Source organism: Pectinophora gossypiella, chromosome 9 (assembly GCF_024362695.1).
Source record: "Pectinophora gossypiella chromosome 9, ilPecGoss1.1, whole genome shotgun sequence".
In the NCBI taxonomy this organism is placed as follows: Eukaryota; Metazoa; Arthropoda; class Insecta; order Lepidoptera; family Gelechiidae; genus Pectinophora; species Pectinophora gossypiella.
The window spans coordinates 6,425,867-6,450,161 of NC_065412.1; the positions used below are offsets into that span (position 1 = coordinate 6,425,867).

A 24,295-nucleotide genomic window follows, 5' to 3' on the forward strand; every position below is an offset into this window, starting at 1 on the left:
GCTTCGTAAGAGGATCACTGACCGAAGTACGGACGGAGACATAAATAATACGAAGAGCATTTGAGGTAAAAACACTTCCATTCATGACCTAAGTGTATAGCCCTGGGCCTTAAGTACATGAAGACATTTAGTACCGTATGACAAATTTTTGGGTTTTTTCGCCTATTCGCCAACATTGGTTTTAACCAACCATTTATGAATATAGGATCGATGTGCTCCACTGAAAAACGCTAAAATATTTTTTTCAGATCTTGATTGACCACTTCTTTTTATTTTATAAAATATAGTAAACACAAGTATGCTTTAAACTCGACTGAAGAGCTTCCATTTAAAATGGAGTGGAATTTATTAAAATGATGTTTGTTAGGAAATTGAAAAACGCACAGATAAAGAACCGAAAATATTTTTAAAAACATTAATAATAAAATTCTACGCAACATTCTTCGTAGAAATGAAATTACTTTTGTGCTTGTTTCCTAAGCGCTTTATAAACACCAGGGTATTGATTGATGAATGTCAAACTCTTCTCGTTATTTGATATTCAAAGTGCGGAAAAGCGAAGCCAATAATGTAGGTGTAATTTTTCACGGGCACTAACGACGTCGTCTGCACCGCTATTCACGTTGTAACTCGGCTTCTACTTTATCCGCGCCATTTATTATAGCAATACGAAATTAATGATACGAGCTATTAAGGGTGCTACCACTCCAGTCCACGTGAACACACCCACTTTATCTCCTTTTTACTGCAAAATGGAGGACGAATATTCGAAAAAAAATGCAATCAAATTTCATAAAAGTGCTAGAGTTCGTTAATTCACTTCAAACTTTATAATTGGCTGTTTTTGTTGAATCGTAAAATAATATTTGATTTAAAAATAATATTAGTACCTAAATTACGATCATATAGATACTTTGTCATAAGTTCATATCTTTGAGCTTCCTAAAAGATGATATTTAAATGAAAATATGAAGCTGCCGTTTTTGTAATGGTAATGAACAAAATGCTTATGTTCTTGCTACATTTTAGATGCACAAGCAAGGGTGTTAAGTTATTCATGGAAATTACCTTTTCTCCGCTATCCGAAGGCAAATAAAAGGTGAGGACGGTGAGGAAGGAGATGCCCATGCAGGGGATGATGATGTTCACGGTGTAAAACAGCGTCTTCCGCCGCATGGTGATGTTGAACGTGATGTCCAGGTACGGCTCGTCGCAACACGTGTAAAATTTCTCATTCCTTTACAACAAAACGAAAAATTACACAAATTACGTATTCATCGTTCTTCGTCCTCCTCAGTCTGAAAAATTGATATTAAAAAGTTTACCCAAATTATGACAGACGAATAAAAACTTTAATGTGGTCTCGCGTAATTTTGCAGAGTGCGTCGTAAAAGCGTAACCACTATGTTACGCGAGATTGTAATCGAGGGATGTGAAAATGACGACTTTTATTTATGTGTGTTGCGGGAAAACTATCCCTTAGAGATAAACAAGAACCGATTTTCTGGTACTCTGCAGATAAAGCAATTTTCTTTGGGGAAGAGTACGTATATATACAAATTGATTCAATTTAGTGATAAGTTCTTATTTTAATGAGATTTTTCCTTTTTGTACATTTATATTATTTGCAGTAAAGCTCCGTTACTGACTATTTCAGCAGCGGCTTACTTAGAACCTGTCGTAATACTTAATGCTATAATATTTTCTGGGCCCTTTTATGGACGTTTGAAAAATACTCAGCAATTTTACTTTGTACTTGAGATACACAAATTTAAACTTTACTCTCTGCGCCATACGACCTAGATAGCGGTTTAACTTTGGAATGATAATCACATAAAGGACATTGCCGGAGGCGTCTCAAAGTGGATTTTCGTGTGTCACTTTCAACTAACGTCGCCAGGCTTGGCCAAAGTTAAGCCTATTACAATGCGTTTCTTTTATACGAATACCAACTGAACACACAGTACGTAACCGTGTGTTTATTTTTTATAAAATTCGTCTCAATTTTTATGAGCCTATAAAATATTGAAGATACTCGAACATGGAAAACGTCTCAGCTCTCATAATATTAGAGCCCCGGCGAAGTGTCACGTCTCCATCGTACCTGCGATAGATAAGTAAAAATTGATACCTAAGCTCGATGTTTACTTTGACCGAAACTGTATCAACGATGCCAAAAAGTGATGGTTTGAACCATGTTCCGTTAAAGGGGTGATCCTGTGATAAGGGGTGGGGAATGGGACCCTCTAAGCAAGGCTTAACGTAGCAAAGCGGATACACGTCGTAAAAGTGATGTCGACGTAAGTGATGTTGGCTTAATAACGACACTCACGAGTTCGAGGGCGACGGATAACGGCTGCCTAGTAAATGAAGAGGACAGAGGACGAGAACCTCGCTCAAATTGCTTTTTGTTTACCTCTGCCTCACAGAACTTCTCTTCTAACTACTTTTGGGTGGCCATAGAACCCAAAACAACTATCTTTTTAGTTTCAAAGCTTTGAACGTGCGCATTTATGTTGCGGGTTTATCATAATAATTACAAAGCAGAAAGTTGTACACTTAGGTAAGTAAGTTTTCTAAATGTTTGAATTTTAAAATCATGGAGATTATGTTAGTGTTCGTATAATTAATTTACGAAACAAAAGCGAAGTTTCCTCTTACGGAAGTTTGTGGAGTATGTTGTAAGTCTATTGGCTTTCATGCAGGCCATAACGACGTTAAACTTTACTCGCAGCGGCGCAGCCTCGCTTCCAGATAACTAGGTCAAGGCATACATTTCCACAAATCCCCCAACTTTACAAATGATATATAGGTGTAAAATCTTTACCTCCTCTCAAATTGTCAACAATAAACGTTAGTACACTTAATTAAGTGTAAACATAAACAGTAATTACGTGCAAGTTAGACGAAACTTTAGGTAAAAGGCGTCATTTCAAAGTTTGCTTGAATAGCAGCGTTTCATTACGGTAGGAAATAGGTGGGTCCTTCTGTGAAAAATGCCTGGCCACTAATAACGGCCCATTTCTGTTTATTTTCTGAGCGCGTCGCGGCTCTAGTAAGTGAAACTAAATTACGAGAGTAGTTTTTCTGTAGCCAACAATGTTTGGTCGAGAAATGTTTTGCCAGCCAGCTTATTCAATTTGATATCTCTTGTATACGTATCGTAGATCAGTAAAATTCGATAATGCTTCTATAAGAACCGATTGAAATGAAAGGGGCTATTAGCGGAGAGATACTGAAAAGAATAACGTCTCCCCAGAATACGAATTCGCTTAAGTAAATTGGTCGTTCAAAGGGCCTGGGTAATTAATATGCACTTGGAGTACAGAACGAACAGGTTTCTATTCGATGTAATTGCGAGTGAAATAAGGATAATAGTGATGAGGGTATACGAACCTGACGGCGGGCACTTCAAGGATGTCCCACTCGACGGACATGTAGAACTCGGAGAGGTCGACGCCCACAGACACCACGTTGCTCCCCGCCTGCTCGTCCATGTGCCGCAGGTCCACCTGCGCACACGCACTCACTCAGCACCCCGCGCTACGCCTGCCTCACACTCCAGAATATTCACAAAGGAACACTATTGATTCTACATGTGGTAACTCAACTTGGCCAAGTGCCATCGACACATGTTCTCTTACTGTTGAAGTACACATTAAAAGTACTTTCTCAATGGACACTTACTTTGATTTCAGGAATGTAGGGCTTTATTATTTATTACCTTATAAGTAAGTATGTAAGTATATTTAAGATAAAAATTACAACATCAAAACTATAAAGACATCTAGTAGAAAAATACAGTCAGTAAATTGATTGTATGATTTTATTCAGAAGATTTTATTTAAGTAGATGTTTAGTTTAACAATTTGAGACGATGCATTTAGATCTATATTTATCATGTAGGATAGAAGAAAAGTCACATCCAAGTTTGTTTATAACAAATATATGATAACAAACTTTATTGCTTGTGCAAAGTGACTGAGATCGAGCGCTTGGATGATTTTGTCCTATCCTAGACGAACGCTTTATTAGTTTATGTTATTACTATATTAGCAACATTCTATTTATCGAAGGACTTTTATTTGATACATGCACCCTGTCACACAATGTGAGCAAATAGCTAAATAACAATCGTGATTTGTTTCCGTCGCAGCTGAGTTTACATATGCAGCTATACCTGACTCGAGCATCTATACGTATTGTTATAACAATGTATTATTATACAATTGGCATAGGTGACCATTACGTTGCAGAATATCTACTAAACCATACCACAGAGTGTGCCAAGTAGGATGTACCTGTTTAACAATGTTAAAATTAAAAACGAAGATAAAAACAGTTTCACGATATGCCGCTTAAAACATTCATGTTCAAGGAAGACACGTTACAACAATGTTTCCAAAATAATCGGAACATGCGAAGAGGTAACAACGCGTAACACTGAAAACACCGAATAAAGACCACAGTTCGCAGACTTTCCGCTAATGTTAGAAAGGGATGACCTCAGGTTTAAAATTCTGTACAACCCAAAGAATTTGTTTACTATACCTTCTCAACGAAGACAGGTATTGAGAAAGTAAATGATTTAAAATTCTGTAGGTTGGTGTAACTGAAATGAGGTCGGGAACGCCGGCTCCGCCACGGCGTGTGTGTTTCGCCGCCCGCGAGCGGCGCGCGCGCACCGCCGCCCCCCGGGTCGGCCGCAGGGGCTGCGGCGGGCGCGGCCTCGTCCGAGTGTATAGCATGCAACGACTCGACACCCATCCAAGCGAGCTCTGTGGTTTCGCTTAGATGAGTGTGTCGAACATTCTACTCCTAACATCTATGTAGCTTTTTGTGCACTATGGAATTCGTGTCTGGTTTTGAAAAGGATTGCTTGTTTTTTTTGAATGAAGTATAACATGCAATGAACGGCCAGAGCGACACCGAATTCTTAGAGCCACTAGGAGTCGCTAATAGGGAAAGGTATAAAATATGCAACGTGATGATTGTTTACGCTCGAAAGTGTATTGAGCAATTTGTGTCTCTTTTCGCTGTTTACGACAACGTGCTGTGCTTATCTGTTCGCGTGTAGGTATCGTGTTGTAAGCTGTGTAAGTAAGTAGAAGAGAGCCAGGCGGGCGGCCGCCGTGATCGGGAATGCAAGTGGTCGTCAAGGCAGAGTCATGCGGTGGGCGTAGGAGTGTACATCGAGTGTGGGAGCATGCAGCAAGCTGTGTGTGTGTGTGTGTGGTGCGCGAGCGGAGCCGGCAGGAGAGGGGGGCCCCGGTGACGCCGCTCCGCGCCGCGCGCATACAACATCGGCTCATTCCACGAGCTAACTCTATCATGGTTAACAATTACTACTAGTAATAGATGCAATATGGTATTTGCTTAGCGCGGAAAGTGACAACCGGAGTATGGCGTGTCGGAAAGGACGGACCTAGTGATGTTTTGCATCCCATATCACCTGGCAGTTAGAATTTTATACCTTTCCGTGTCGAGCGAGGAAGGCCGATCGAGCTAAGTGGAACCGGCCGAGGATAATCTGGAGCATTCGTGGACACGCACGTTGAAATACCGCTACTCCACATAGTTAAAACATCACCATCGAAATGTAAACTTGCACATGTCAGAGCTAAGAGCGAGCCGAGAACGAGGAGTGAGCGGCAGATGTCGTTCGCTCCCCGCTGCTAAAGCAGCATCGCCGTACAGTCAATACGTAAAAGTGAATTTAACATACCACATGGACAGAAAAGTAATAATAATTACACGACGAATTACGTTCGAGCCAACAAGCTATTGCATGGACATCGGCCGGGGCGGGGCCCTACGGCTACGGCCCGCGCGCGGCGCCAAGCAGCGTACAGCGGGGCGTCACCTTGAAGCCGTCATACGTCCAGCTGCCTAACTTAAGCACACAGGTTTGCACGTCGTAAGGAAAGAACTCGACGTCGATCGAGCACGAGGATTTATAGACGGCCGGCGGCTGCCACACCACCATGCCGTTGTAGTAGACCGTGGCCTTGGTCATCAGCGTCACCTCGTAGTTGCCGTCGGCGCTGCGGACAAACAGATCGGTCAGCGGGAGCGGTTGGGAGCTCACGCAATTACCTTGAATCCGTCGTACGTCCAGCTACCGAACTTAAGAACGCACGTTTGCTCGTCGAACGGAAAATATTCCACATCTATTTCGCAGGAAGACTTGTAAATCGCGGGCGGTTTCCATTCGACCAGCCCCTGGTGGTAGATAGTCGCCTTGGTCGCCAATGTTACTTCGAAGTTGCCGTCGGCACTGCAATGTTAACGGACATTTACAAGCCGGCCGCGGCTCGCGCCGCCGTCAGAGGATAGCGTCTGTGTAATATGTATGCGCACCACCTCCCAGTGTACGTATGTCGACCCTTATAAATTGATAGACTGTTACCATGTACGGAGATAGTGTTTGTTTTGAAAATACACCTAAGCACAATGTTGTTTTTGATGTAGGTACAGGGCGGCGTGTTATAAGTAGGTACACATTTCTTACAAAGTTTATGTAGAACTAGTATTGTAAATTGTATCTAATACCGATAACAATGTTAAAAAAAAGCCGAGCATCATTTGAACTTTTATTCAATGGGAAAATAAAATCCTTTTGGTTCCGTTACACGATAAATTCAGGTGTTTGTTTGATATTTTTGACAGGGGCTAGCGGGCGGTCGGGTCGACTGGAATGCAGCTGTCACATCAGTTATTTACGCCGACACGGAGGCATTACCAACGCCCGCGCCCGGCGCCCGGCCCGCTCATCACCAAATCATTTTATTGCCTTGGGAAATTAGGGAACCACAGCACAACAATAAAGACATACATGCAATTAAGTAAATTAATTTAATTGCTCTTTTAAGTTTTTTGTTTTAGTTTACATCAAACCACAACTGTTCTACTTAAAAAGACAAACAAACGTTATCAGCAATGACACATTTGATATGTAAAAAAATAAGTATGAGGATTCACAAATCACGATGTAGGGTGTCTAGTCGTGATTCACAATGTCGGTAGTTGAAGACTTTCCGGTTAGAACGGCGGCAAAAAGGTACGCATTAGTCGAGGCGAGCGGCGCGCACAGGTTGTAGGGTGGGTCGGAAATGAGTAACGATTGCCATCCGGGCCATTTATCAACGTCCGAGCCTTCGAACTGGTGGACACTACACAATGAATGCCCTAACTATAATTTAGTTATAACTTCGCCCTTTCCAATTGCCTACTCTTGTCTCACTAAATAGTTTAATTACATCCGAATAATGTTCCAAAAATAATATTTGGAAGAGTTTTTGGACTTCATTACAAAAGCTTTTAAGGTCGCGGTTAATCCTGGTCATGCAGTAATTTATCCACTGCGTGTATCGTGCAGTTGAACAGATTGCCGAGATCGCTTTTCACGTCTGTCATCAGCTTTGTAACCCCGGCCTTCAATGTCTGATATATCATTGTCAAACCCTCCGAATAAGTATAATTCGAGAATGACTGTACCGCCATCTAAAATATTACGAAGTAACAATAAAAATGGGGTCAATAAATTACTATAAGAACTTGCCAAATACGGATCTGTTAATTTACCATTTGTATAAACAATAGAATGGAAGCGAAAATTATCACTTTCATTTTAGCTCACTTCAATAAACTTAATTACGTGGTGCACTGATCGCTTCTGAACAATGACTGGTTTCGGATAATGAAATCCGTAATAAACTATGGATAACGCGAGCACAAGTGTATAATTCTGTATTTACATGACAAATATTGGCCACGACTAAACCAGACTCTGCGACTGCCGAGACGTAAAGCTATGAAGTTTCAAATTAAGAGAATCTTGTTAATTTTAATACAAGCAAAACCGCTTCAAAGTTATTAGAGTCGCCAGGGGGATGTCAGAAGTTTATGATGTCTACCTAGCATGTGCAGTTGTTCTGGGGTTGTCTTTGCAGAATGTACTGAGTAACGTTGTTTCTTTATTTAGGGTTAAATTTATTTGCAAATCGAACACGGCGTCGCTGTGAATGTTTTATTGCTCATGCGACAGAACATTTTGTACCGTGTGAATTTAACGAATCTTTTGAATTTAACTTTGCTTGCTGTTTTATGTGTTTACCGAATTCGTACTTTATTGGTCGTCAGATTCGTTTTATGAAGGAATGAGTACGAAAAATATCGAAATTGCTATACCTATATGAGCAAAACTCAAAGTAATATTTTATTTTATTTATTAAAACTGGATTTAATATTCGACTTTGACTTATGAATCCTACCCTCCTCAAGGTTCCTACTTGTTACGAGATATTTCATTATTATAATCTTGAGATATTTCTACCAAGGTGCTACAAAGCGGGAATGCACGATATTCCACGATAAGTTATGAAATTTATTTCAGGAGCACTATCTGGGGCGGTATTCGCGGCTATCACGCAAACGAAACAACGTCTCATCAATAATGACGCTCTCGTCTCGGCTCTCAAGAGTAAAGTATTTTTTATATGGAATCTCATTTATCAACCGCAGTGCCGCTTATTGGCCTTGAAATATGATACTTAAACATTTATTAGTTGTAACCACCTAGTATTTAAGTCGCTGTAATTTATAGAGCATGTAATAAATACAGATATAATAAAGCCGGGATGTATTGTAAAACGTCTGTTGAGTGTGATGAGGCCTTTCCTTTCGCGTGCCAGTCGCGAAGCGCGAAATAACTCTTGAACGGCGCGCTTTGAGCCCGCGCAGCTTCCGCCTCGCTTATGAAACTGAAATCCATTACGACCCTATTTTCACCTCAGCTCGCCGTCTGCTTTCATTTTCTCATAAAGAAACTTTTGATTTCGATTGTCACATCAATTTGTTAGACGCGATTGTACCTTTGTAAAATAAATTACTGTGATTTGGACTTGATTGATATACTTAATAGAAACGCAAGGAAGTACCTAATATATGTGATATTAATATACGGTCAATTCAAATGATATTATTTATTCGCGTATTTTATATTTTATGGTGAATGTTGATGTAGATGGTGTGTGAGGAATTATGTAGGTGTATAAAATAACAAGTGGGTAACATAAAAGCTACATAAAAGTTATCAATTTCCATAACATTTTATCGATATTTTTTAACAGCGGGTGAAGCGGCGATGCGTAAACGATTCTTCGAGATAAGTAGCTCTCCACTGCCTTTGTATACGTACCTCCCCTTTTAACTTCTTGAATTAATGTGCATATACTTCCAAGTCCCAAGTATACTGAAGATGAAGACATCGTAAACTCATATTGCCTGTCTTCGTACGTATAATCCAAATTTTGCAGTAAAAAGAAGAATGTAAATTTCAGATTCAGAAAAGTTAATCAAAGAAATTGAAATTACTTTCTGCAAGCTTTCCATGAATGGAGACTCGCGTTTTATAAAGCTTTTTCTGCTTTTCTTGTTTACAGCCTGACGCTGCAGTAATTGAATAATAAGTAGGTTTGCTACATTATACATAGGTTGTGTCAACCATAATAATAAGCGTGATCGGACGGTTTCCAAACAACAAACGATAGTAATTATGAAATCAATTAATGATTCTGCTCATTTCTGCTTGAACAAACCGGTATTGTTAATTCAATAAATCTAAATTGTATACGGGATACGCATCGCCTCTCACTGGCGTTGTAACTTTATTGTGATATCCTACTGGGTGGCTGCGATCACGACAAATGGTGTAGTAGATACAAGTTCTGACCAATCAAACAATTTGCTTGACGTCTGCTTGAATTAAACTTCAACCGGAATTGCTGCTGTAAATAGTTCGCTGTTACTCGTGTAATATTCAAAGTGGTGTTTATTGTGCGAGTGATCCCTCGCTGCAATATTGTAAGTAGTTGACAAGATTTCTAACACGATGCGCAACTATCAGTATACTGCTATCTTCGTATTTCGCTGATGTATTATAAACTTGTTGACATATACACCCGAAAGACATCTTGGAATAAGTTATTTTGTACATTATTCCCAAATGCACAAGTTCAAAGTTCTTTGTCCGTCCAAGTAGTCAATGTCAGACAAATCTGCAAAATTTCACTGCAATAAAAGTTCTCTGATTTCACAACTTGTACTTTTGTTTATATTGCAATGCGTAAGCAGAGAGGAGAAAACGTTCCACGCGGACGGTGGTGCGATATAAAATAAGTAGTAAATTCTGATGATTTGTTGTGAAGATTGTTTCCCACACACAGACTGATAGCATCATACATATACTTCTTATACATGATCCATTGGTCGTGATCCCAGCAAGAGTTTGGGACGTAAAGTCGGGGGCACACAGATGGTAGGAGTGGGTCTCACTTGTTGTAGAGCACGATGTCGGGCCTCCAGATGTGGTCGGAGGGCACATGCAGCATGTGCACCCCGCCATACTCGCGCGGCTCCCAGCGCAGCTTGTAGTCATACCACGACTGTTCCACCCATAGGTTTGTCGTCATTATCTGGTTCTTGAGGTTCTGTAGCAGATGGAAAAAAGATACATTGAATATATATCATATCAAGAAGAACTAGAATTATGGTGCAGAGCACACATGGAAAAGAAAGAAAAAGTCGTGAGTGTCGTGACTTATAAAGAAGTCAAATAAAATGCCGGTAATGGTACTGATTCTCGCAGACACAAACTTAATTGCTTACTCATTGTTTTTCTTTTTACACGATTGCGGGGACACAAAAAGGAGGGTTATGTGTTTGGCCGCTATTTTAAATATCATTTTGTGTTTTGTATTGTTATTGTAGGTACGTGACGTCGTTTTATAATAAATAAGGTGTTCTTTTTTTGTGTTCGACTGACAGTTCTTAAAATAGCTCCCTCTCTTTCTTCCACCTATTGACAATAGTATTACAGTTTTCAAATTAAAATAGTATTAGATTGAATTTGTGTATGCCTATGTATGCACCAAAATGCTCATAAACAGATGCATTTGCATCCAACCCTCCTTAATTATTCGACAAAATATAAGTCAAGAACGATTCTACGATTTTGTTTTCAAACATTCAGCATGTCCACTCTATAAAAGCAGCACAATAGCACCTACGGTAGTCACCGTAGTACTTTACTGATATAAAATAATGATGAGAGTGGGCTGGTGAACCACGTCTATCTACGGTACTATGTCGGTTAAAACGCGCTTCGTTAAAACAAAAGCACGTAGCTTTTATTTTTTACTTTATTTTCCATATCAACGCGAACCTGTAAAGATAAACCCTGAAAGCTCTGAGCATAAAACAGTTACTTTTTGGAATTTTATACAGTTATTCACTTGTGTAAAAAAATACTTGGACGTGCAAAGGATGCTGAGATATTCTGTACATTTTACGCATTTGAGCTAGCTAGGCTCTACAATTAAAGACTAGCTTGCAATTGTTTTGATTTTTGAGACTGACAAAAGCGATGAGCTAATATCCCGTCACCAAAACCGCATTCATACACCAAATTCTCATAGTTAATATGGTATTTAGCTGAAGTCTCGAAGGACACAAAGTCTTCATTAAAGTAGATAGGTAATCGCGATAAACCACATTTCTCATCCGAAAGCATCATATCTTTTTTGAGAGATATCTCCCCGACGGATTCCAATTAATCTCGTCTGCTATTATTAATTCTGACAAACGCTTAAACAACAATAAATTATTCATAGCTAGACGAGACCACCATTTTAACAATAAATATCTAAAAGCGAAGTTACCCACAGAACCCAGGGGCTTCTAAATGGACACATTGTCGAATGATAGGTATTTTACCTTCTCGCAAAGTTTTAACATCAGCATAATACCTACCTTTGAAAAATTAAGCTCTTGTATTCGCCTTTATACAAGAGCTTAATTTTTTTTTTCGCGTTAGTACTCATTAATATGCCTTTAAGGCGCGAACAATAGCTACTTGCTAGGTAAATTCAAAACTTGTGCAAAGTATTCTTACCTATACGAAAGTACAGTATACTTCTAATACTTATACTCTACTAATAATAATAACAGTGTTCAATGGTGTCAAGATATCTGATGTAGATCTTCATGAAAAAAAAAAATGTTGATAAACGGATTTGGATTACTGTAAATAGAACAATAGACGCCCGAAAAAAAGAAAAAATAATATCAAAAAGTTTCAAGTACCAAAGAGATTTAAATTACGAATGTTAGTTCGCTCTTTTCGTTCAGCAACACATTTATTATTTTGTTGGAAATACACAGGTGCCTTAGAGCTGGACATTACCACAGCGAAGGTAGGGCAATAGCAATAACTCACTGCTGGAAACAAATTGAGCATGAAAAATGTCGGAGAGACAGCGTTGCTGAGTGCCAGTGGGGGGACAAAATGTAAGTAAGTTGAAATCCATCACATTACCGACGTCGCTCGCTACTCAGACTTTGTTTGCCCAAGACAGAGCCTCTCCGTCAACCATTTAGAAAAGTTTTTCCAACGTTGTCCGTAATATTAGCACTGTTCTGCTAGTAGTATTTACTTAAGTACTTGAGAAAAAAAACGAATTCATTAGCTTTTCAAACAATTTGAGGAAACTTCCAAACGTCAATGGCATATTATAAAAGTCGTCCTGGACGGCCGAAGAGCTCCCTTCACCCGAAAACCTTCCGCACTAAAATGGTGGTAAAAGAATTTTATTTCAATTGCCAAGAAATGGGGTCCTTTTTATCCTAATAGGGCGTAAAATATTTTATTATTTTGTGCAACGTGTAGTGTAACGACATCTAGGTAAAACAGTCGACAAATTGTTGGCGTTTACAAAATGATTCTGAATTTGACGTGATGAAATGAAAAGCAAGCAGAACGTGAGTTTTCATTCCTTGCTTTCGCTTGCCTGACTCTATTAAGAAATTCAAGCTTTGCATACATAATAACATTTCATGGAAAAGTTAATAGCTTTTAGAATTAATTAAACCTTTTCCTTTATTCTTGGTGAGTTCAAAATTCGTGAGTACGAGTATACAGGCCGGAATGTTGTGAAAATGAAGCTATTCCACCTGGCGGAATGAAAGTTTGAAGTTATAATGTCATCCTATTTGCATTCGAGTGTTTGCTGCAGGATTTAACGAATCACTTTGTTCACAAGAACTTAGCCGTCAATGCCGTTGCTCCGTCAGTTTTATTGACTGCCTCTTTGTTTTGTATCCTGTCTAATGTTCCCCTGGTACTAGTGTACGCCTTGCTGGAGCACTGACTTCGTTATCAGTATAACTTTTCTGAATATTGGGTTCAGCTATCCGCTTTAATTCAATTTAAGTATGTATATTTTTTAACGTTTCTAGGTAAGTACAATTTATTTTTGATAAAAGGTTCACGTGTTTCTTAAATCCATATCGGGTGGGTAGAGCCAAAGGCCGTCAAAAGTTAATGTATATCTTCGTTTAATTTTAATGTGTAAAGCTGTACGAATGAATACCAGTTGTTACTAGCTAACAATTCGCCAATAATGATAGCCTTGTCTACGCCGGGGATATGATAACCAATATAGAGTTCTATTTGAATTTTCTAAATAATAATTTCTGACCATGTAAGTAGGTAAGTACAGAAGTAATAAACTTATATTTTGGGTTAACCGACAGATTGTAAGCCCAATGCTATTACCACATAATAGCATTGGGCTTACAATCTGTAGGTTCGGTGTCGATTCTCGATGGAAAAATTGTCGAAATCACACATGAGACGATTCTTTGTGTGGCATGGATATTGCAGACATTGAATCACATTGTCTTTATTGTCCGAAAAAGTAAGCTGTTTTTAACATACTGTACAATATCTGTACTCTCCTATAGATCATTGACGTCTATGAAATCAAAGTTATTATCATTTATCGTAAAAATGGGACAGATCTTTTCATCTCAGACTAAGTATCGAACTATCGGACATACAAGTAATAAAATTCGATTAAAAATAGTGAAACGTGATTACAGTTGTACCCTTTTCGTAAAATTTGTAACGTTACCCTGAGAACTAACTGTATTTGAAAGAGGTACGTTAATATACTAGGTACTATGTGTTACATAATATTACGTAAATGAAGAGAGGAACGTTTACGAAATGTTATAAGAAATGGTGCTGATTCCGGTAAACACCATCTAAGTTTATTTTAAGTTATACCTGTCATTTTCTTATACGCCGAAAAGGAAAGGGACGGATAATCGACAGGCATAAAATTTATAGAACACACGTCAAATTTAGGCAGAAATTTAAAATCCCTTCCAAAATTTTATATTAGCCAATAACTCGACAGAATTAAGTTGACAGCACACGTCAAACGGATTGCATATGAGCGATGCCTATTTTATTCCCCCGGGTTCCTCTTTCATTTTAAAATTAACAGTTGTCAATCATTCGTCCCTTTCCTTTTCGGCGAATAAGAAAATGACGGGTATAACTTAAAATAAAATTAGGAGCTGTCTGCAGGAATCGAGGCCAATGTGTTCGATTGTAAACGTTTGAAAGTAACTTGAACAGTTCGGCGCGGTATAATCCAGCTGCGACCCTCATAAGCACGTTAATAGTTGTTTAAGGTCCCACCGCGTTAATTTATTTCGTTACGCAGGGCTTAGTTCGTCATCAAAGTACAAAACTCATCCAGTATTCTACGATATTTAGCGTGATGTGCTTACTTAGATAAACTCGGTAAAAAGCGACTTCGGGTTCCAGGAGGTTTGGGGCGAAGTCTGTTTTGGGATTAAATAAAAACGAAAACGCCAATAGGATAAGCAAGGACTTATCTCCCGATACCCGACAGGGGTATTCGGGAATATTCGGAACAATTTGTTATAACACCGCGACGGTAGTAGAAATGAATGGTATTTTTACTTGCGAAGTGGCTATTTCGACGTCTTTTTGTTTATTATTATTACGTGGTCTTGTAAAGTTTACGACTGACTTTAGGAATCCAAACTACTACAGGTCCTTTTGGATCTCCTTTGCAGTGCACTCTGTGCGTCTTTGAAATGCATTCCCTCACTTTAATACTACACGACCGAGTCCTTCGCAAACTTAAAATAACGTAATTACGTACCTACCGTTGAATATTTACAGAAAAGGAGTTTGTAAATAAATACGAATATTCGTTTCCATTTTATTTATATGAGTTAAGCGGACCCCGTAAAAACACGGGATAACGCTAGGGGAGAATTATCATTATGTAACAAATGTGATACGTATAATATAAAATCAATTTTGTTATATCCACCTATTTCAATAATTTGTTTTTAGAAATACAATAAAAAATAAACGAAATAACTTGAATTTTGACATAGGTACCTTTATATATTAACGTTGGGGCACTATTTCATTTTCTCGAATCTGTCACAGCACATAAGAAGACATCATCGATCGCTCGAGATATGATTTATTATCTGATCCTACGGATACGCTATTACATAAAGTTTATACCTCGTATAAGTATAAGTATAATATTACAGATTTATAGATGTACCAAGCACATTGTACGTCACAACTCGAAGTGGTCGTATTTCATTTTATTCACACTTGTCTTTGTGGACAATACGTTAAGGCCTTTTATCTGTCAGGGGCGGGCAATGCGGAGGATCGACCCACATGTTATTTGTATTTAGATATCGGACGGGACGAAACGAGATATTGGCCCCGTGGGCGAATATTAAATTGTGTGTGTTTTGACTAACCCATTATAATAACACCAAAGAGAGTCTTGATTCCCAGTTGAATAAAAAATGTATACGAACAATCTCAACGGAGCTTAAACTTCGTTCATAAAAACGCGAAAGGGTGATTATGACGTGCAAAATTCATAACAATACTTTTCGGGATCGTAATTACTTTGAAGGGCTATAAGATGTTAGCTCCTGGTTACCTACCGCGGCCCCTGGACTGACTTTACCTGGATATTCTTGATCTAAGGGATAACTCGGCCGTGAATATTTTATTTTCCACCGGGGTGCGCTATCACCGCTGCTGTTTTCCCAAAGGATATTAGATTTTTCTCATCTGACAGCTGAAGCGCCTAAGTCGTGCCTTCTGCAACTTTGTCTTAATTAAAATATTGCGGCAGGCGCTTTATCTGAACCTTCTGCTGCAAGTAAAAAGGCTAAACAAAAGAGTAGAAAATACTTAAAGAAATAAGTCTTTCCACATAAATTTCCTTAAAGAAAAATCTTTTCTTTAAGAAAAGCATTCATTTATTTTTCGTCCTTTTTAAAAAAAATCAAACTGTGGCAAGCTTCTTAATTGTTATGAGTAAACAAACCTAGAATTTTGAGGTAGTAAGTTTCATTTTTTAGGTATATAAACCTGTTCGGTGAATCAAGCCCCATTCCGTTTAACGTGATAGACTAACTTTATGGGCACCTAAATAGGCTCGTAACCTGTCACTATACAATTTATCATTATCTTTCTGACACCAATAACGTTACGAAATACATATGTTGTCTCCTGGCGACTCGCCCACTCTGAAAGGGATTATGTGACGTACTTATATGAGAATCTATATTATTTGTAAGTACATTTTGTATTCTTTAATGGTAATGGCGGCGTGATGGAGTATGTTCCATAGCCCCTTCGGTTGATTGCGGAGAGGCCTGTGGGACGTATATAGGCCACTCATGTTATGTATTTGTGAAAATGAACATTGTAATCTCATAGATGACGATGAATATGACTGAACAATATAACATAACATAACAAATACTTTATTGCACAAACAGGAAAAAACAAAATACAAAACAAAAGAGAAATAGAATTAGTACAATAGGCGGCCTTATTGCTAAGTAGCAATCTCTTCCAGGCAACCTATAAGCAATATGTATTTATATATTATTTTTATTATAGTGATACTGTTTGTCGAAGATGTATTTAATATTAGAATAGGTCTGCGGCCGTAGCGATGTCTTGAGCATGTTTTCAAATTGTAGTAAAATTCTAACTGAACTTTAGAGTCTAAGGACTTGCTTTATATTTGAAGATGTTATTGTAAAGGTCTGTGCCTACTACATTGTATCATACCAGGACCATATCCGTCCCGTCACAGGGATAAAACATTCTTTGTATGAATTTCTATGGCGCAATACCCACAAGACTGTTCCGACCCGACCAACACCGTAGTGTGCCATGCACGGGCCGGCTAGAATAGACTAATTTCCAACTAGTCAAATCAATCACTTTTCACAAAACGTCAAAACACGAAATTACCATGGAACTAGTATGAAAAAGCACTTTGTGACTTTATAGAAAGACGTGATAAAATGGCGGACTCATTATTACGTTAAATAGAAAAAAAGAAAATGTTTATCGTTAGTTTTAGATCTGTCTTTATTTAGTAATCAGAATTTCATAATTTATCTTGAACCTAGTACACGATCCAATTCCCGGTACATGCGGAGATAGTACGTGGTTGCTCCGTTGCAGTAGGCATAGCATAGTGCCTGACATGGTCCTAGCACGGTTCTAGTATGATACGCTTTAGTAGGCACAAACCTTTAAATGTCCTTGAAGTGTCAACATACGGAGGCGATTTAAGCAATGTACACAAGCAACATACAAGTAGATAATTAAAAATAATACATCCTGCCGACCCAGAAACTGAATTATAATTATAGATCACTCTAAATATACACCCGAAAAAAGGTCCCTGCCGTGTTATCGCCGAGTATCATCGCACTTTTCGCATTCGAACTCCATTATTAGAGAGGTTATCAAGCTGAAAATAAACTAAGATGGAAGAATAACAAACAAAGGTTGAAATGAGTTGGAAGCAAGACGGGAAGTCGTTGTCGAGAGAACTTCGTCGAGCAAAACATACGCTTGTATAGGACGTACACTCGACTCGTGCCTGCTTCCGCAGAAAACTGCTCGTAACTCGTCTCACGTAAAATGATTGTCTATCTTTTTTTTAAATTTACGCCGGCGGGATAACCTATAATAAAAAAGTAAGGCATATTTATTCGTAAATGAGTACAATTTATTCTCGTAAAGTTGTTTATCGAACCCCAATTAAGACTGCTGCCTTAAGTACCTAATTTAAATCGAGTTTTTTTTTGTCACTACAGGAGGCTATTTCACAAATTTCCCTTTTGGCAGGGTAAAGTAATTAATTCCAATTACACTACACAAATTACACAACGCTCAGACTCGCGTTTTTAATTACCACATAATTCAAGTCAAATATGGACCTGGTTTACGTAGCAAATATGGAGGGACAATTTTATTGCATGACTTAATTACTTACTGTAAAATAATTAGTGTACTGCTTCGTTTTGATGACAACATTGGGAAGAACACTAAGGTTAAAGACACAAAATTCTATGCAATTAGATAGTTTATTGTGTAGGTTTGCTGAATTTACTAAAACAATAACGTAACGCTCCTATATTTTATAACTTTAAACCTTCATTTTAAATCATTTTAATAATGGATTTCGATCTTGTAATATTAAGTAAACGAGTCGTGATAATATTCGTGTAAAGTTGAGAAAAATCGCAATAAGGCTCATTAAACTATATGGGGTTAGGAATGTACTGCCTGTGCTGGGAAACAAGAATAACGTTTATACTTACTTGAAACTATAAATCTTCAAAAATTTTGGACCGAAATTATATAAAAATATAATACTGCGCATTTATGTGCCAAAATGTATCTGAATTGTATCTATTGTAATTTTTAAGTATATACTTAAGTAGGTATTTACTTTGCGGGGCCTCTGTCGCTTACATCTCTCAATGGAGCCGACTACAGGCCGGAGCTTTAAAGCGGGTTAAGATCAATATAGTGAAACTATTTCTGTTCCAGCGAGTTCATTGTGCTAGCTAGGTACAGGTACATGTACAACGCCGTTCAATATATATGTAAATCAGTGTAGAGGAGCTGAAAGAATTAAAAATTCACATTCTCTTCACGTTGAACGCATTACTTACATTTTCTATTTGAGAGGTTGCAGTCATTGGATAAAGCAGTGAATAAGTGGCGGCTAGAGGGACATAAGGATCGACTATCTCCGGGGCTTATTCAAGCCTATAGAATCCCTGAAAGCCTTCTCAAATAACGGCGCTAATCACAGAATGATGTCCCGTCACTTTGATAAATATTCGCCTCTCGGAAATCCCGCCCGCGCCGGGCATGGGCGCCGGCCGCTCTCAGCCTCTTAGCACCGAGGGGGACTGTTTTAGCGTCTCAGACCTGACATCGGCTTCAGCTTTACAACACTAAGACACTAATTAAATGTAACAGTTTTGGGGAAATTTTACGCTCGTCGTTACTAAAGTTTGTATGTAGTCAAGTTTCGGGAGCGCGGGACACTATTTTTAAAAAGAAACTAATGAATTTGAATTAGTTAAATGTATATTAAAATAAAACTTAAAGTACGGCGAGACATGTGCACAGAGTCGGATGCGCTACATGAATGATTTTAATGCTAACTTAAAGTTCTAGCTAAATCTAAGAGGAAAGCGTGGGAGTCAGGCCACCGCGGTGGTCTGTCTACAGAATGTGCTGACATGCTGTTCTAGGCAGCATGCACTGTCACCGTTCTTCGGGCTAGGGGTGGCATAACTCCTCCCTCCTCAAGCACGAAATCATCCGACGATTTTGAGTCTTGGTGATTTCGTGTAAAATTGAAAACTTTAAATTTCCATATAATAATAGTAATGATACTTATAATTAAGATTACATAAAGGAATATAGTAGCTAAGCTCACACTACGAGTGTCTATTATTTCACTTTCACTGATATCACTGTTAAACCTTTCACTGTTTAATACGTTAGAGAGATGCTTCAAGTTATCCAAAGACACGCCTTTAATGTCCACCTTAGATAATTCCGTGGTAACGTTCATCTTCAGGAAGTCGGGCTTAGGTAAACCAATTACGGGTGTAACCTTGAAATGGAAATCGGCAGCAATGGACCTCCGGCGGTTTAATTTAAAGTTCTCTATGTAGAGTTCGCAGTCTTCAGCATTGGAAATAAGGTAAGTACCCTGAATCTGTCTTTTGATTGTGTCGTCATTACATTTTTCAGTAAGTATTTGGCTGCTCCTGGTGTAGACAATCCAATTGGCAGGATCGATCCTCTGGATCTTGATATCTTCCACGTGGACAGGGTAAACTCTGCAGAGGGTGAGATTAGAATGAAACCGCATCAGCTGCTCAACACAGGTTCGTTCAGGATAAATAACCTGGTCATTCTCCTTGCACAGGAACTGTCCCGGGGCTAGCTCGTCGCAGGGACTGTTGATGGGGTGGTATTTCGGACCTTTCGCCAAAAGGTAAGGATATTTAGGAATTATAACATAGGTAAGGTTTGTTGATGGCTTAAACATGGGTAATGAATAAATTTTAAAATAATTATAAATATTTCCATCTATTAAAGGAATTTCTAAAATGAACGTAATCTGATTTTCTTTCATATATGACTTAACAACTATAGTTTTTTCAATTTTTATCAAGTTATTTAGGTTTACAGGATATACTAAATTATCATACTTGGCTACAGATTCCAGTATTTTGAGAAACTCATCTGAATTTATGATGGATTGGTGTAACACTGAGACTTTACTCAAGGCTAAAACAGTTTCAATTTCACTAATAGTCAAGTATATAGTTCTGAAGTTTCCAATGAACAGTTTGAACAAGCTTAACATATATGTATTATAAACGGAGTTATTTTCTTTCGATGCTATGTATTTAACAATTTTTTCTATACGTTTAAGACGTTCGTCTAATATTAACGTGTTATTATGTAATGTCTCGGTGCTATTTATTAAACCATCTAACATTTTAGATACAATAATTAATTTCTTTTCTGTATGTATTTGATTGCCTTTAAGTTCAGAGATCAATTTGTCATATTTAATCGCGTCTTCATGGTCTAGATTCCCTGTGACTACTTTTATTAAAGAACCAAGAGGGTTTAGGATGCCTCTCTTAAATCTGCTAGACGGAACAAGTTGCCTGAATTTGTTAATGGTTATATCATACAAATCATACGCGTGTAACCTTATATTATAAAACTCATGTGAAAAAGGTTTATTAACATCTACCAATTTATCAAACTCTAAAAACTTATTAACGTTAAATTTAAGGGTTTCCTTTATATCATTCAAATCTAAAACTTTAATAACTGTCCATTTATCTTCTTGTCGATATGCTTGTCCCAACTTGACAGGCAATATCCCGGGGTTGTCCTTAATGTTTTGAAGTTGAAGGCTGTGGCTCATCTGAAGGTACAGAACCATCAGGCTTAAGCACCACCTGTGGAGGACGTTTAACATTTTTAATTGGAATCCTTGTTTCCTTGGCGCCTCTTTGTACGGGTACGACATTTCTATCTGTTGGACCTATTACCTTTACCTTTTGATACCGGGCCTTATCTTTACTTTTTCGTGTGTTAATATCTTTACTGAATATAATGTCGCCTACTTCTAAATTTGGTACAGCTTCGCCACCTTTCTGTTTCCTAATTTTTTCCTTCTTTTCTAACATGTCCTTACTAATGTAATTGTATAAATATTTCATGCGCTTGTGATGATCTTTTAGCAATTGTTGGGTATATGTTTTTTCAAAATTTATATCAAACGCCTGATTAACACTGGTGTGACCGAAAACTATTTCAAAGGGTGCGAGGCCTGTCGTAGAATGAATGGTGTTATTATAAGCTAGAATAGAATAAGTCATTATGGAGGCTGCATCAGTATATTTTTGGTCATATTTGGCAAGACGGTAAATTTCTATTAAGGTCGAATGAAATCGTTCTACTATGCCTGTCGAATTTGGATTGTTTGGCGTAGTAATGTGAAGTTCAATTTTATGTAGGGCCATAAACTCTTTCATTAACTCGTTATTAAATTCAGTCCCTGGATCACTAGATATTTTTTTTGGAATTCCATAAAAGGTAAAATACTTCATTAGAGCACGTACAACTTCGGGAGTGGAACGATTTGATATTTCGATCGCTTGACCTAATCTACTAAAAGCATCAACAAGTGTTAGGTAGTAGACTCCTTCAATACAGAAAAGGTCTATAAATAGCTCTTGAAATGGCGAATTTTGAGTCTGCGTAAGTTGTAATACGGGTTTAAGAGGTTTTCTATCATATTTCATTTTCCTGCACGCTTCGCAAGCGTTGATGACTGCTGCTGTTATCTCCATCATATTTTCCCAATAGTAGTTTCTTCGTATCCGGACTGCAGTTTCTTTGATACCACGATGGCACGTTGCTCCTTCATGGTATTTGGCGATGATTGCTCTCTGTTCTCTCTCATCTTCCACATAAATCACTCTTTCAGTGCATTCATAGAAGTCAACCGATCCCTTCTTGAACAATTCTATAATAATTTTCGAAAAATCCCTTCTGTGTGTCTCCTTTTCAAAGTAAATGAAATATTTAATATTTGGCCTGATGTATTCCTTCAGAAATTTCTTTATTAACTCGTCATTGTTTGTGGGTAAAAAGATTTCTAAAATTTTTTGCTTTTTGTTAGACAGATTTTTTACTTGGAGTTCGTTCCTAAACCACTGGTAGACTAAAATTTGGTTTGGCTTTGTATCAATCGCCTCGTGTAGAATAGGAATACCATGGGATTCGAGTTCTGTTCCCGAATGAGCTGTTTCAGTTGAACTTTTGTCAGAGACAATAGGATAGTCCATTTCTTCAATGTCGGATATTGTCATAGTAGCCGATGAGTCAGAAATAGTTATGGTGCCAGAATTATCCTTTTCTTTTCCTAACTGAGCCACTCTGTCATCAATTTCTTTCATAAATGATTTTAGGTCATCGTCAACGTTAACCACCATGGATTCTCGGTCATTGTCATCGTCAGAGTCTAAAGCATTAATCTTTATGCGAGAGAGAGCATCAGCGTTTGTGTTTTGCTTTCCGCTCTTATGGATAACCTCAAAGTCGTACTCTTGGAGTCGTAGTCTCCAGCGAGTCAACTTGCTATTCGGATCTTTAAGTGAATAGAGCCATGCAAGTGGTCTATGGTCTGTATAAATACGAAATTTATGACCATAAAGATATGGCCTAAAATGTTTTACGGCCCAAATTATGGCTAGTAGCTCTCGCTCTATTGTGCTGTATCGTGTTTCAGTGTCGCTTAATGTTCTACTAGCGTACGCAATAGGTTGGTCTTGTCCTATGGGGCCCTGTGAAAGTACAGCGCCTAAAGCTACTGCAGAAGCGTCTGTCGTAAGTATGTACGGTTTAGTAGGATCTGGAAACTGTAACAAAGGTGCACTCGTAAGGAGCTCTTTACATTTCTCGAAAGCTTCAATATATTTCTGATCAATTGTAATTCTGTTTCGCTTTTTTAAACACGCTGTTAATGGTTGTGTCAATTTTGCAAAGTCTTTAATAAATCGTCGATAGTATCCCACTAAGCCTAAAAAGCTTTTGATTTCAGTGGTCGTTTTGGGGAGAGGATAATTTTGAATTGCTGTGATTTTATCATTATTGGGTCCGTCTTTTGTTATAGTATGTCCCAAATAAAGCACTTCTTTTCTCAGGAACTCAGATTTATCGAGCTGAACCTTGAGATTAGTCTTTCGCAGTCTGTCAAATACAGTTCGTAATTTGTCCAAGTGTTCCTGTAAGCTGGCCGAAAATATAATTATATCATCCAAATACACCAAACAATGGATGCCTTGTAACCCGCGTAACACATTGTCCATTGCTCTTTGAAAAGTTGCTGGAGCGGTTTTAAGTCCAAAAGGCATGCGGAGGAACTCATAGTGGCCAAATTGCGTACTGAAAGCTGTTTTTTGCCTGTCCTCCTCATTCACTTCAATCTGGTGGTACCCACTAGCAAGATCTAGTGTAGTGAAGTAAGAACTCTTTCCAAGTTTGTCAAAGATATCGTTTATATTCGGCAAGGGGTATTTGTCATCGACTGTCAAGTCATTTAAACGTCTGTAGTCTATAACCATCCTATATTTTATCTCACCTGAGGCGTCTCGTTTTTTGGGCACTAAATGTACCGGGGAACTCCAAGGAGAGTGGGATTCGCGTATAACATTGTCCTGTAAAAGTTTTTCAACTTGTCTTTTAATTTCTTCAGATTGGAAAGGAGGTTGTCTATAAGGTCTTGTATAAACTGGGTCTTCATTTTTTGTACGTATAAAGTGCTTAACTTGACTAGAAAATGACAGTGGCAGTTGATCGCTGTAGAATATATCTTTATATTCTTTGCATAGACGAACAATACAGTCACGTTCTTCAGTACTCATATGGTCCAGTCTTAGTTTTGTCAAATTTTGTAAAAGTATGCTGTCATAGTAAATGTCACTGGTGCGTGTCTCGTCGCTT

At 38.2% G+C, this 24,295-nt stretch overlaps 1 protein-coding gene across 1 annotated transcript in view; it reads right to left on the minus strand.

Annotated features, from left to right (window-relative positions):
- Nucleotides 1-24,295, minus strand: part of LOC126369508 (acetylcholine receptor subunit alpha-like) — a 50,069-nt gene that overhangs the window by 16,962 nt on the left and 8,812 nt on the right. Inside the window, exons 2-5 of the mRNA XM_050013957.1 lie at nucleotides 10,336-10,490; nucleotides 6,097-6,277; nucleotides 3,397-3,512; nucleotides 1,069-1,237 (exon numbers count right to left, since the gene is read on the minus strand). Of these exons, the coding sequence (XP_049869914.1) occupies nucleotides 1,069-1,237; nucleotides 3,397-3,512; nucleotides 6,097-6,277; nucleotides 10,336-10,490 (621 nt within the window). The remainder of the gene's footprint in view (nucleotides 1-1,068; nucleotides 1,238-3,396; nucleotides 3,513-6,096; nucleotides 6,278-10,335; nucleotides 10,491-24,295) is intronic.